Here is a 12,257-nt window from a genome sequence, read left to right on the forward strand (position 1 = left end):
AATATTTTTAGGTAAAAATGAGGTAATCAGAAAGGGACAGATAGGGAAAAATTTAGGGGCATAAATGTGAGGTAATATCCATGGTAGGGAATGAATATTTTGAGGTAAACTGAGGTGATCAGTAGTAGAGAGATAGGGAAAATTTTGGGATAAAACCTGAGTAGCTCTGTAAAGCTACAATGAATATTTTGGAGGGAAAATCTTATGTAAACTGGAGGGGAGAGAATGAACATTTGGGGGATAAGGTAGTTAATTATGGGGTCTCTTGGTCATAAAATGTACATCAAAGAAAGTGATTTGAGCTAGGGGGGAATGGGGGGCCCTTGGGGTTTGCCTGTTGATGGTTTTGGGGTGCTCTCTGATGTTTTGGAAGAGGTTCTGTGGCACAGCTGCAATGACAAGCAGTACATAGAGCATCAGTGTCTATTTTTTTTTTTTTTTAAATCTTCCCCATCAGCTGTAAAAGCTTCTTGCTTTGGGATTCATTTCTCCTCCCAGCACGAGCAGGAGCAAACCCTTGCATTGATTTGCCCCGCAGCAGAGAGAGGTCGTGGGAATTTTCAAGTAATTTCTCACTGACCAGACTGGCAGAGCAAAAGCCCAAAGTGTTCTTCTCTTAAGTGGGTGTTTTTCACTATGAGCTGGGTCTCACTGCCCTCTCACGGCTGGATCATCCACGTGCAGCCCACTCCAGTGAGTGTCTCATCTTCCTCAGGTTCTTGCATGAAATTCCCAGTCAGAATGTTCTGGCCAGCATCTTTTAACTCCAGTCAGCCTGGAATGCTCAATTAACTTTCCTTTCTTAGCTCCCATCATTTGTACAAACCCAGTGGAGCACCAGCCAGGCTGGAAAATCTCCCTGAGGTCTCTATTGGAGAGTGGGAGAAATGTCTGTCGTGGCTGGGGTGTCCTTGGTGGGCAGAGAAATCTGATATTGCAATGCAATTGGGAATGGGATGGTCTGACAAGGCATGAACAGATTTCTGTGCTCTGGAGTGCCTTAAAACCTTTCCCTGTCAGGTTTTAATGGGTTTCTCCTCAAGATTTCCTGTGGTCCAGCATCCCTGGTGTCCCTTATTTTATCCAAACTACAATGGTAAAGGATTGAATAACTGACAAGTGGGATCTGGATGAAAATGGTTCTGATAAAATCAGGCAAAGAATACAGTAAGAGAAAAGAGCATCCTTTCAATAGGTAGGGAAATAGGTAGGGATGAAAATGCTGGGAAAGGGCACTTTTATATTTGACTTGGTGTCACTTCTCAGGGACAAAGCCCCACAGTGAGCACTCAGAGCAGAGGTGGGAAAGCCGGGAGCCTTCGAGCTCCTCATTTAATTTTCCTTTCCCGGGGAATGAGCGCGGCATCCCGGCCCGGTGCTGCCGCCCTGTGGAGACCGTGGGGCACTGCAGGTCCGCATGGAAGCGACCCTCGAGGCTCCGCCATCCGATCCTTTGGGATCGTGGAGTTGCGGTGTTCGGGGATCCAAGAGCTGTCTCCCTTTGGAGCCATTTTAAAGGTATGATCCTAGAACATTTGGGAGGCTATCTGCAGAATTCCAGAGTTTGTAGCTGGATCTCACGCCAAGTGCAGCAGGCGGGCGGGGATTCTGACCCGTCCCGCCCAATGCCTTCTGCTCAGCCGGGCTGAGCTGTTGCTGGCTCAGGTTTTCCAGGGAACTGCAGACCACCGAGGACCGATGCTCTGGGAAGCAGGGGCTGGACTTTGCAAAGCCGAGGTGAATTTTATAAGAAAGCGGGAAGGGATTTGGGCAGAGCGGGGAATGAACGCGGTCCCCGCCGGTGCCGCGGCCGGGACTCGAGCGGGGCTTTGCGCACCCGGTGCTGCCGCCCTGTGGGGAACGTGGGCACTGCAGGCCCCGGCGCTGCGAGGGGCCCCGGAGGCTCCGCCGGGCGGGGCCTCAGCAAAGAACGCGGCCCAAAGCCTCCCCCCCTCACCGATACTGTGGGTGTGGGGTCAGTCACAAGGACACGGGGCTCCCTCTTTTCCTCTCTGCTGGGATTCACTCCCTGGGAATGACATTTCTGACAGCCTGGTCCTACCTCTATCTGCTGGAAAAGGGTAGAGGTGAATTCCAGAGTTCCTTTGGGATAATGGAGTTGTGGTGGTTGGGGATCTGAGCTCTCAGCCGGGATCAGGACAACGACAGGTTTATATCCCATAGAACTGGCTATTTATAACCCTCTTCCCCACAGCCCCACTGACGTCCTTGTGGGAGACTTGACGGAATTCAGCTGATTTTACCCACCCTGAGGTGAGGCTCCAGTTGATACTTTAAAGCAGAAGAAGGTGGTGGCCAGACATGTTCCTGGCTTGTGGTGAAGCAGATGCTTCCTTCATCCAGGATGGCCTCACTGGTCTCTCCAAAGGGTCCCACAACCTCACTGTGGTGACTAAACCCCAACTATCCCAACCCGTGTTGGCTTTGGGATGGGGATATCCCTGGCACATTCCCTTCAGCACTGCTTTTCCCAGCACAGCTTCATCCCATCCTTCCTGGGGCCAGGCTCCTGGAATGGGGGGTTTGTGTTGTACAAGCAGTGCAGCACCGCAGGCCCTCCAGCCCCTCTCGCCAGCCCAGCCAGGCTCAGCATCTTAATTGGCTGAATTATCTTAATTGCCCACGTGCTGGGAAGCAGCCATGCCAATTCCAGAGAGAGTGAAGAAGGAACAACACTGTTTGAGGAGAAACATAAGAGAACGGAGGTTTCCAGAGAGGAGTTTTTAGGGAGAAAGAAGAAAGTGTTTCTAGGTTTTCCAGCTGGGAAGAGCAGCACTTTCCAGGGGCAGTGGTGTGGGCAGGCAGGAGCAAGCCAGCTGATGTGGCAATTCCCATTATTCCTTACTGGCACCTCCAATAAATCACCCCTGTGGGGTCTGATCGCAGCGGGGTCAGGGTTCCCTCCCCTTTTTAGGGCATTCTCCCAGCCCTGGAGTGCCACTGGAAAAGGCAACACAAACGTTACCTGACGTCTTCCCTGTGCTGTCAGGGCTCAGCTTTAGCAGGGACAGACTCTGGGAGTAGGAAAATAAAGCACCGAGGCCAGTGGGTGGGGTCCTGGCCATGGGTGCCTCCCTCCATCGCCCCCAAATCCTCCCTCGGCCTCCCCACGGCTGCAGAGCTGCTGCTGCAGGGTGGGAGCTGGAGAGCAGAGACCACAAAGCCAGCTGGAGCCAGGCCAGGCCTCAGGGCTGTTGTTTTAGGGTGATCCTGTGCTTTAGGGTTCCCAGCGCTTGGAAGAACTTCTGCCCAGTCCCAGTACTGGCTCCAAAGCTTTATTGGGGGGATAAAGGAGGGGGGAGAGGGGCAAGGTCACTGTCCCTAGGGCAGGAGGATGCGTTTCAAGAGCGTTTTCGCCTCAGGGCTGAGCCTCTTGGGGAAGCAGATGTCAAAGTAGATGTAGAGGTCTCCCTTGCGCTGGGGGTCCTGGAGCAGTGGCATTCCCTCCCCTGGCACCATTTTACAGTACTTGGGGCTGCCAAGCAAAGAAGAGGCTGAGAGGAGCCTAGGGATGATCCCAACACGGGAGCTATGAGCCCCACCTGCAGAGCCCCACGTGGGTTTCTCAGGTTATTTGCTCCTCCAGCTTCATCCAGGGGCCTGTCCTCCTCTTCCAGGCTCCAGCATCCCCCTCATCCACCCACGCCCAGCCCTCTCCTTGCCTCTGCTCCCAGCAACATGGCCCCAGACCAGAAGAGTTGCCCACTGTGGGCATCATCCTCCTCCTGCAGCCCCAAACCTGCTGGAAAACGTTTTGGAGCACCCCAGTGCCGAGGAGGTTCCTCCCAAGTGCCCGCTCTCCTCTGAGCCCCGTTTCCCCCAGCACTTACTGCACAATGTCATTGATGGGGATGTTCAGCAGCCTCCCATCCAGTGTCCACACATCCAGGGTGCATCCAGTCAGCGCCTGCCGGGCATGGAGTGGCACCAGGAGCTGCTGCTGCAGCCCCAGAGCCCAAAGGTGAAGGTCTGTCCCCTCACTTGGCTCTTTACCTTTCCCAGGGGGATTGTGGCAACATAAAGGAGGTTGTTGTCGATTCTTTTAAACTTTGGGTGAAGCTTCTCTTGGACAACAAAGGTGATGTCAGCTGGAATGATGTTTGGGCCCTAAAATTGAGGGGAAAAAGATCACAGAATCATGGAATCCCAGGATGGTTTGGGTTGGAAGGGACATTAAAACTCATCCAGTTCCATGGGCAGGGACACCTTCCACTAGACCAGGTTGCCCCCCACCACATCCAACCTGTCCTTGGAAACCTGGAAATTATTTTATAAAGGGAAAGCTGACACAAATTGCTGCTCTTTTGTTGCTGTTTTCAGCTGGCTAGAGAGAGGGGAAAGGTGTTTTCTTCCCTTAAGAGAAAAAGGAGTCTTTTCTCCAAGACTCCTGCTCAGCCAAGGACAAATCCAAAACTGTCTTTCTGCCAGGAAGAAAACCACCCCTTTCAATTATTTTTCTTCAACCTGTTCTAAGGAAAATCCAGGCAGGAATGGCTCCTCAGAGTGCTTCTGAGCACAGTAATGCTGAGTCTCTCTGTTGGTCATGCTGCTGAGTGCCCTCAGCAATGGGAAACCAGAGCTTCATACCATGGAAGAACTTTTTTCCATGGAGGGGGCAAAGCACTGGAACAGCTGCCCAGGGAGGGCATGGAATCTCCCTCTCTGGAGACATCCCAAACCCATCTGGATGAGTTCCTGCTCCAGGTGACCCTGCCTGGGCAGGGGGTTGGATTAGGAGGTCTCCAGAGGTCCCTTCCAAAGCTGACTATTCTGTGATTCTGTGCTTACCTGGTCTCCTTCCTTCTCGAAGGTGATCCTGGTGCCCCGCTTCCATCCCGGCTGCACGTCAATCGTTAGGATCTTATCCCTGATGGTGCTTGTTTGCCCATCCTCGTTCATCACCTGGGGGTGCACAGTGAGGGGCCCAAAGAGGGAGGGTCAGGAGTGCTCTGCTCACCAGAGGAAAGGGCCAGGGCGGGTTGTACTCCACACCAGAGTGGCTGTGGGTACACACCAGGATCAGATCATAGAATCATGGGATCCTTTAGGTTGGAAAAGACCTCCAAGATCAGAGTCCAACTGTTCCCCCAGGACTTCCAAGGCCACCAAATCACATCCAAGTGCCACATCCACACAGCTTTAAATCCCTCCAGCAATGGGGGCTCCACCACTGCCCTGGGCAGCCTGTTCCAGTGCCTGATCACCCTTTCAGTGAAGAAATTTTCCCTAATACCCAACCTAAACCTCCCCTGTCACAACTTGAGGGTGTTTCCCATGTCCTAGAGCAGGAGAAGCTCAGGGCTGGATCCAGGAGACTGGGACAACAAGGGGGGGACGCCGGTCACCAAGGGCACAAAAAGGAGTCACAAAGCAGTGTGAAAATGGAATGATGGGAGCCCCAAACACGCTGAGCTCCTTCTCCACTCATCTCTGAGATCAGCCCTCGCTTCCTACCAGCTCCCACATTGCCTCCAGTGCTGAATTCCCTTTGCCAAGGCGGGGGGGGGGACATTGGTTCGGGTCCTTCTGGCTTTGGTGCTAATCCCTCCCTGTGACAAGCTCCTGGGACAGAGCCATCCCCAAATCCTCAGTGTCCCACACCGAGGGCAGAGCCCACCCCAAAATCCACCCCCTTCACCCCCACAGCCCCTACCCTGCGGGAGATCTTAATCTTCTTGGTGCAGCCATGGAACAGGTCCTCGAGGGACACGTAGAGATCCCGCACGATGGGGGGGTCCCGCTGCAGCGCCCCCCGGCCTCGGGGCCCTCCGAAGGGCAGCAGCACCTCCGAGCCATCCTCGGCAAAGAACTCTGTGTGAGGCAGCAGAGGGACGGCCCCTCACTCGGGTCAGAGATGGGGGGGTCCTCCGGGGTCTTTACCTCCCTTCTTCTCCTGCCCGGAATCACCTGAAGTGGTTTTTCCCAGGAGTGTTTATGGCAACCTCGCCTCCCTAATCCCTCTTTTTGATGGGAATCGTCCCAGAAAGGGTCACAGGAGCAGCTGGGGAAAGCTGACAGCCTGAACATGCACCTCCAGGCCTCTCCCGCACGCAGGACTAGGGGAAGTCAGGATCTATATCCTCCAAGCACCGGAGGGAACTGAGTGGGCAGGGAAACATTCCTGGAAAGCTTAATGCTCTGAGGTGGCAGCTGCCATGGAATCATGGCAGGCACAGACAGAACCCAGCCCACCCAGCTTACCTGCAAAGGGGTTGTCCCCTCCAAAGAACTCCCTGAAGACTTTGTCAGGGTTGTTGTGGAACACATATCCGACGCTCCAAGGGTTGTCGCTCGCAAACTCCAAGGGGATGCCACCTTTGAGCCCCTCTTCGCCAAATTTGTCGTAGATGCCTTTCTTCATGGCTTAGGGAACAAGGAAGGGTTGGGAATTGAGGGAGAGCCCCAGCCTGAGATCCGGGTTTTGCTTGGGTGGAGGCTGGAGAAGAGGGTTCCCAGGAACAGCAGGGATGGACATGGGAGTGTGTGCCAGTTCCCAGCTGGGCTCTGGGTCTCAGAGCTGGTTCTGCCAGGGACCAGGAATTCACACCCCCTTCCAGCCCCTCCTGCCCCTCCAGTCAGTGGAAGGGGACACTCCCCACTTACGGTCGCTGAGCACATCGTAGGCCTCTGCCAGCTGCTGGAACCTCTTCGGCCCCCAGGGCTCCTTGCATTTCAATGGATGGTACCTCAGAGCCAACTTCCGATAACTACGGATCACAGGATGTTTTGAGTTGGGAGGGGCTTTAAAACCCATCTAGGGACACCTTCCACTATCCCAGGCTGGACAGGGCTTCGAGTAACTTCCAGGGATGGGGCAGCCACAGTTTCTCTGATGAGCCTGTGCCGGGGCCTCATAATCCTCACAGGGAACAATTCCTTCCCAATATCCCATCTATCCCTGCCCTCTGACAGGGGGAAGCCATTCCCCCTTGTCCCCAGTCCCTCTCCAGCTCTCCTGGAGCCCCTTTAGGCCCTGCAAGGGGCTCTGAGTTCTCCCTGGAGCCTTCTCCTCTCCAGGTGAGCACCCCCAGCTCTCCCAGCCTGGCTCCAGAGCAGAGGGGCTCCAGCCCTCAGGGTACCTCGGTGGCCCCTCCAGACCCACTGAAGGGGACAGCAGACACCCCATTCCCACATCCAGCCCGGGCTGCCCCCCAAGCTGCCCAGCCCCTGCTGCCAGCTGCTGGAACCTCTTCGGCCCCCAGGGCTCCTTGCATTTCAATGGATGGTACCTCAGAGCCAACTTCCGATAACTACGGATCACAGGATGTTTTGAGTTGGGAGGGGCTTTAAAACCCATCTAGGGACACCTTCCACTATCCCAGGCTGGACAGGGCTTCGAGTAACTTCCAGGGATGGGGCAGCCACAGTTTCTCTGATGAGCCTGTGCCGGGGCCTCATAATCCTCACAGGGAACAATTCCTTCCCAATATCCCATCTATCCCTGCCCTCTGACAGGGGGAAGCCATTCCCCCTTGTCCCCAGTCCCTCTCCAGCTCTCCTGGAGCCCCTTTAGGCCCTGCAAGGGGCTCTGAGTTCTCCCTGGAGCCTTCTCCTCTCCAGGTGAGCACCCCCAGCTCTCCCAGCCTGGCTCCAGAGCAGAGGGGCTCCAGCCCTCAGGGTACCTCGGTGGCCCCTCCAGACCCACTGAAGGGGACAGCAGACACCCCATTCCCACATCCAGCCCGGGCTGCCCCCCAAGCTGCCCAGACCCTTTTCCCCCCTCCCAGTCCCCACTGTGGGGCACAGGGGGAGGCGATGGACAGCCACTCACGGGGCCGCCCCGCTCCCGCCGCCACCCCCCGGGTCCCCATGTTTCCTCCCGGCCCGAGGGGAATCTCTGATGCCGGGGGTCCCTCACGCCTTCTTGATGTCGTCGGAGGTGGCGCCGCGGTCCAGCTCCAGCACAGCGTAGTAGTCCATGCCCATGGCGTCCCGTTGCTATAGCGACGAAAAGGCCTTCCGGTCGGCGCCGCGCGGGGCATTAAGGGAAACGTAGTTCTCCTTCTCATTTCCGCACTCTGCCGGCCCCCCCCAATCCTCTCCCCTCATTTCTTTTTCTTAAAAATCCCCAGATTTTCATGGAAACACATGTGTTAACACAGGTGTTATCAAAGCAGCGGCTTTATTTCACTCCATACTGTGATAGTCACTTTGACTGTGCCCCCTCTCCCCCTTTATTTATTTATTTCCCCCCACTACAAACAGCATTTTTTCAGCACTGGAAATAAAACCACAACATCATTGCAACAAAAGAGCCTCTCTAAATTAAAAACTGATCCCAGTTGTGTAGTAGGAAAAAATATGACCTGTTACTGTGTATGGAGCCTGGTCATCACAACAGCCTCAAACTTGTACACACACGTCCCAGGAAAATCAGCTTGGAAGAGCCTTTCCGACACATTGCTCCATTATTTGGCTCCTTCAAACACTTAAAGGTCAGCAAGTTGGTATCTCCTCACTATCCCATCCCTGCAGCACGTGTAAATTTCCTTCTCCCAAGAAGCCACCTGAAGAAGGAAAAAAAAGCAGTATTTACACAAAGCGTTTCCCAAGTGACAGCTGCCAGTGAAATCCTCAGAGATGAGCTTTCCTTTTGGACTTTTGCAAAGGGAAGAGGAGGGGAGTGGCTCCTGGAACAGCATTAGCAGGTTTTAAAGGACAGTTCCAGGTTTCACCAGAGCTCAGGGAGTAGGTGTGTCCTCACACAAGGGTTCTTCTATCAGATCCAAAGGGAAAATTAAGTGTGGCAAAACGTTTCTCCTGCTTTGAGTTGGGCAGTCAAACCCCGATCCCCCTGTGTTCATCTGAGGGGCTGTGTTGGGTAGGAGATGCACAGCTGGACTGTGGAGAAGGGCCAGGTTATAAACAAGGGCCCATTTCCAGGTTGAGAGTCCAGACCACACTCCCTGATCCAAGCAAGCACAGTGGGACGTCTGGAACGCACAGCAAGACCCAATTCCTGGCCCCAAATCCCCAGGGAACAAGAGGGGTCAGCAGCACTGGTTCTTTTACCCTCAGGATTGTCCCAGCACCCTAATTCCACACTTTTTATAGGAACACAGCTCTGCCAGAGCTGCTCCAACTCCACCGTTCCACTCAGCTCCTGCACAATGGAGATAAAGCCAGGGAATTCCACAGAGGATTGGTTTATACAAAATATTAGGATTATTCAGTTAGAAAAAACAAAGATAAGCTCAATAGTCAACTGTGTGGAGGAACCTGCTGAGGTGAAAAACCTGAGCTAAGGGCAGCTGCCTGGCACCAGCTTTCCCTGCCCACTTTCTCCTCAGGGATGTCCCGTGTTCCTTACCTTGTACACGGGGTCGCAGTCGGCCTCAGTGAGATCCAGGACATAATCCAGGTCTTGCTGAACAATGAAGCAGGTGCCATCCCCTGCAAGGAAGGGCCAGCAGCCAATTAGTGAGACAAGCCACACTCTTCATTACAAACAGAAATGCTATTGGGAAAAGGCTCCAGTGGGTGAGACGTACCTTGGAGGCCCCGTTTTGGAGGGATATGAGGGAGGTGGGGGGTGGAAATCCCAAACCAAAGGGGCAAGAGGACAATGCCCAAAGAGCACAAAGCTCCTTGATTTGATTACAGGATTTCCACGGGCACAAAACAGCCCTGGAATTACCTTGGCTGGCAATAAATCCATCTCGGTAGGGTAGCAGGGAAAGCACTGGTGCTCCTGACCTATGGATCACCTGGATTGGAGCACTAGGAAAAAGAGCAGAAACAAGGAATGAGGGTTGTTGTCCAGAGGAGCTGTGGTTGCCCCATCCCTGGAAGTGTCCGAGGCCAGGCTGGATGGGGCTTGGAGCAACCTGGGCTAGTGGAAGGTGTCCCTGCCCGTGGCAGGAGTGGAACTGGATGAACCTGAAGGCCCTTTCCAACCCAAATCATTCCATGATTCTTTCCTATGATACTGAGTTAGCAGGGAACCCCAGTAAAACCCCACAGCTCAGTTCCAATCCCATGCTGGCATGAGGATCAGGGTGTCAGGATCCTACAAAGACATTTGCTTCACTCAAGCAAAGCAAAGAAATGGGCTGTGTGGGAGGGGCGAATATTGATGTTAAGAAGTTTTCTGCCAAATTTATCTACACGTTTGTGTACAGAGATTATATAAATATAAAATTATACAGTTATATAACATCATACACACAGCACATCAACATAATGCAAGAGGCTCAGGAGCTCACAGTGCAATGGGAAGTGGCACTGCCTGCCAGCACCCTCTGCCTGACTCTCTTTTCCAACCAAAACCCTGGTTGTTTGCCCCAGGCACTCACTCACTCACTTTGTGTTTCTCACATCCAGCTGGTAGATGTTCCCATCCTGAGTCCCTGCCAGAATGTAGGTGCTTGACAGGAATGTGCAGCAGTTGAAGGCGTCAGATCCAACAAAGAGGAACACCTGAGGATTCGGGAACAAACCAAGTGTCAGACACATGGGACATCCAGGAGAGGGAAGCAGAACAGCTGCCACTGTTTATTTTTAAATACTGTCTTCCCTGTTCCCAAGTTAAATCCTGAGCCATTCTTACTCCTCATGTAAAAATCTATCCAGGAGAAAGGAGAGAGAGCATCCCTTTATTGCACCAGGCTTTGGCCTCTCCTCCAGTTTAGGTTTAACCTGGCTCAATTCCCCATCCCAGTGCTCTGGCAGTCCCAGATCCTTACTGGCTGCCTGCTCTGCAGTCCCACTCCTTGAAGCTTCTTGTCCTCTCGAGCCAGCAGCAGGATTTTCCCTTCTGTCCCGACCTCACGTTCACCTGACAAAAGGACAACAGGTAATGCCAACAGTGGCTACACAACAAATCTTGATGGGATCCAAACCCAACAGTTTGGATCACCCCTGCTGAATTGTGGCAACATTCCTCCAGACCCCAAGACACCAGAAAGGCCAGTAATCAAGCAGAACTCAGTCTTCATTACCCAAACTGCTAGATAGGGCTCAATTCCACCCAGGACTGGAGCGCTCTGTTCCTGTCCCAAGGTGGTAAAAGGGCATGGAGCAGCATTCCAGACACTTGGGATTACTGGTGACAAGCCTAAGCAGTTTGGGACAGGGAAACGAAGGGGAATTTTAAGGGAAAGCCCCTCACTGGGAGGTTTCTCAGGTGTGCCCAGGTTCAGGGAGTTGTCAGCAGTGCCCATGGCGACGCCGTTGATGGGAGAGCCACAGTCAGCGATGACGCCCAGGCAGGCAGATTTCCCACAGTCCCAGAGACGGGCAGTGCCGTCCCTGGAGCAGGACAGGACATTCCTTCCCCGATCCACGATGGCAGTGTCCAAAATACCTGCATGAAACCAAAGACTGAGTTCATACAGACATAAAAAGCACCCCATTTCCCAAGCTGGACTTGACCACTGGCTTCAGGCCACTGTCCCAGTGACAGCAGTCACACACTGACAAGTTGTGCCTCTAGAAACAGGTGTCTGTGGAAGGCAGCAGCTCCCAGAAAACCCCACAGAGCAGAACCACCAGCTGGCACAGAGGGAAGACATTATCTGTCATGTGATCAGCAACACCTCACCTCAGCACGAGCTGATGCCACACAAAATTAACCTCTAATCTTGGCAGAAAAGAGCCTGGCACTTTTAAATGTTCCCGTGTCCACCCCTGGATAATCCCAAAAGCAGCATTCCTGTTATCCAGCTACAGCAACATGCAAAGAGCAGTCTCTGCTGGCACTAAGATCCCTTAACTACTTTATTATACTGTGGGCTGTCAAATTCGGATCTGAAAAATGACAGTGGTTTTTTTAGCAGAGAACAGTCAGGTGGTCAGAAGATTTGATTGGCACTTTCCCTACATAAAGACAAGTTGTGCCTCTAGAAACAGGTGTCTGTGGAAGGCAGCAGCTCCCAGAAAACCCCACAGAGCAGAACCACCAGCTGGCACAGAGGGAAGACATTATCTGTCATGTGATCAGCAACACCTCACCTCAGCACGAGCTGATGCCACACAAAATTAACCTCTAATCTTGGCAGAAAAGAGCCTGGCACTTTTAAATGTTCCCGTGTCCACCCCTGGATAATCCCAAAAGCAGCATTCCTGTTATCCAGCTACAGCAACATGCAAAGAGCAGTCTCTGCTGGCACTAAGATCCCTTAACTACTTTATTATACTGTGGGCTGTCAAATTCGGATCTGAAAAATGACAGTGGTTTTTTTAGCAGAGAACAGTCAGGTGGTCAGAAGATTTGATTGGCACTTTACCTACATAAA

General features: G+C 53.2%; 2 protein-coding genes across 4 annotated transcripts in view; both read right to left on the minus strand.

Annotated features, from left to right (window-relative positions):
* Positions 1–3,280: 3,280 nt before the first annotated feature.
* DNAJB13 (DnaJ heat shock protein family (Hsp40) member B13) lies at positions 3,281–8,045 on the minus strand. 3 transcript variants are annotated; one of them, XM_017727103.1, is made up of 9 exons: positions 7,880–8,045; positions 7,209–7,271; positions 6,625–6,665; positions 6,223–6,384; positions 5,675–5,832; positions 4,810–4,923; positions 4,015–4,128; positions 3,852–3,928; positions 3,281–3,496 (listed from the first exon to the last, which is right to left on the minus strand). In XM_017727103.1, the coding sequence occupies exons 1-9, from the start codon at positions 7,945–7,947 to the stop codon at positions 3,343–3,345; spliced, it is 951 nt and encodes a 316-aa protein (XP_017582592.1). In that variant the 5' UTR covers positions 7,948–8,045; the 3' UTR covers positions 3,281–3,342. The 3 variants fall into 3 exon arrangements, with proteins under 3 accessions (XP_017582592.1, XP_008642888.1, XP_017582593.1); XM_017727104.1 differs by having other exon boundaries at positions 3,382–3,515; XM_008644666.2 differs by lacking the exon at positions 7,209–7,271 and having other exon boundaries at positions 6,625–6,728.
* An 81-nt stretch (positions 8,046–8,126) lies between these two features.
* PAAF1 (proteasomal ATPase associated factor 1) overlaps positions 8,127–12,257 on the minus strand; it is an 11,368-nt gene continuing 7,237 nt past the window's right edge. The window contains exons 6-11 of the mRNA XM_017727080.1: positions 11,132–11,326; positions 10,707–10,798; positions 10,325–10,440; positions 9,659–9,741; positions 9,332–9,414; positions 8,127–8,528 (exon numbers count right to left, since the gene is read on the minus strand). Of these exons, the coding sequence (XP_017582569.1) occupies positions 8,451–8,528; positions 9,332–9,414; positions 9,659–9,741; positions 10,325–10,440; positions 10,707–10,798; positions 11,132–11,326 (647 nt within the window). The 3' untranslated portion in view covers positions 8,127–8,450. The remainder of the gene's footprint in view (positions 8,529–9,331; positions 9,415–9,658; positions 9,742–10,324; positions 10,441–10,706; positions 10,799–11,131; positions 11,327–12,257) is intronic.

Source organism: Corvus brachyrhynchos, unplaced genomic scaffold, assembly GCF_000691975.1.
Source record: "Corvus brachyrhynchos isolate BGI_N302 unplaced genomic scaffold, ASM69197v1 scaffold412, whole genome shotgun sequence".
In the NCBI taxonomy this organism is placed as follows: Eukaryota; Metazoa; Chordata; class Aves; order Passeriformes; family Corvidae; genus Corvus; species Corvus brachyrhynchos.

Bases quoted from the DNA above. Each gene is read 5' to 3' on its own strand.
- DNAJB13 (XM_008644666.2), bottom strand. From the start codon at position 7,947: ATGGGCATGGACTACTACGCTGTGCTGGAGCTGGACCGCGGCGCCACC. The intron at 6,729-7,879 runs GTGAGGGACCCC...TGTGATCCGTAG, and splicing joins TCCGACGACATCAAGAAGGC to TTATCGGAAGTTGGCTCTGA. The intron at 6,385-6,624 runs GTAAGTGGGGAG...TTGTTCCCTAAG, and splicing joins CTACGATGTGCTCAGCGACC to CCATGAAGAAAGGCATCTAC.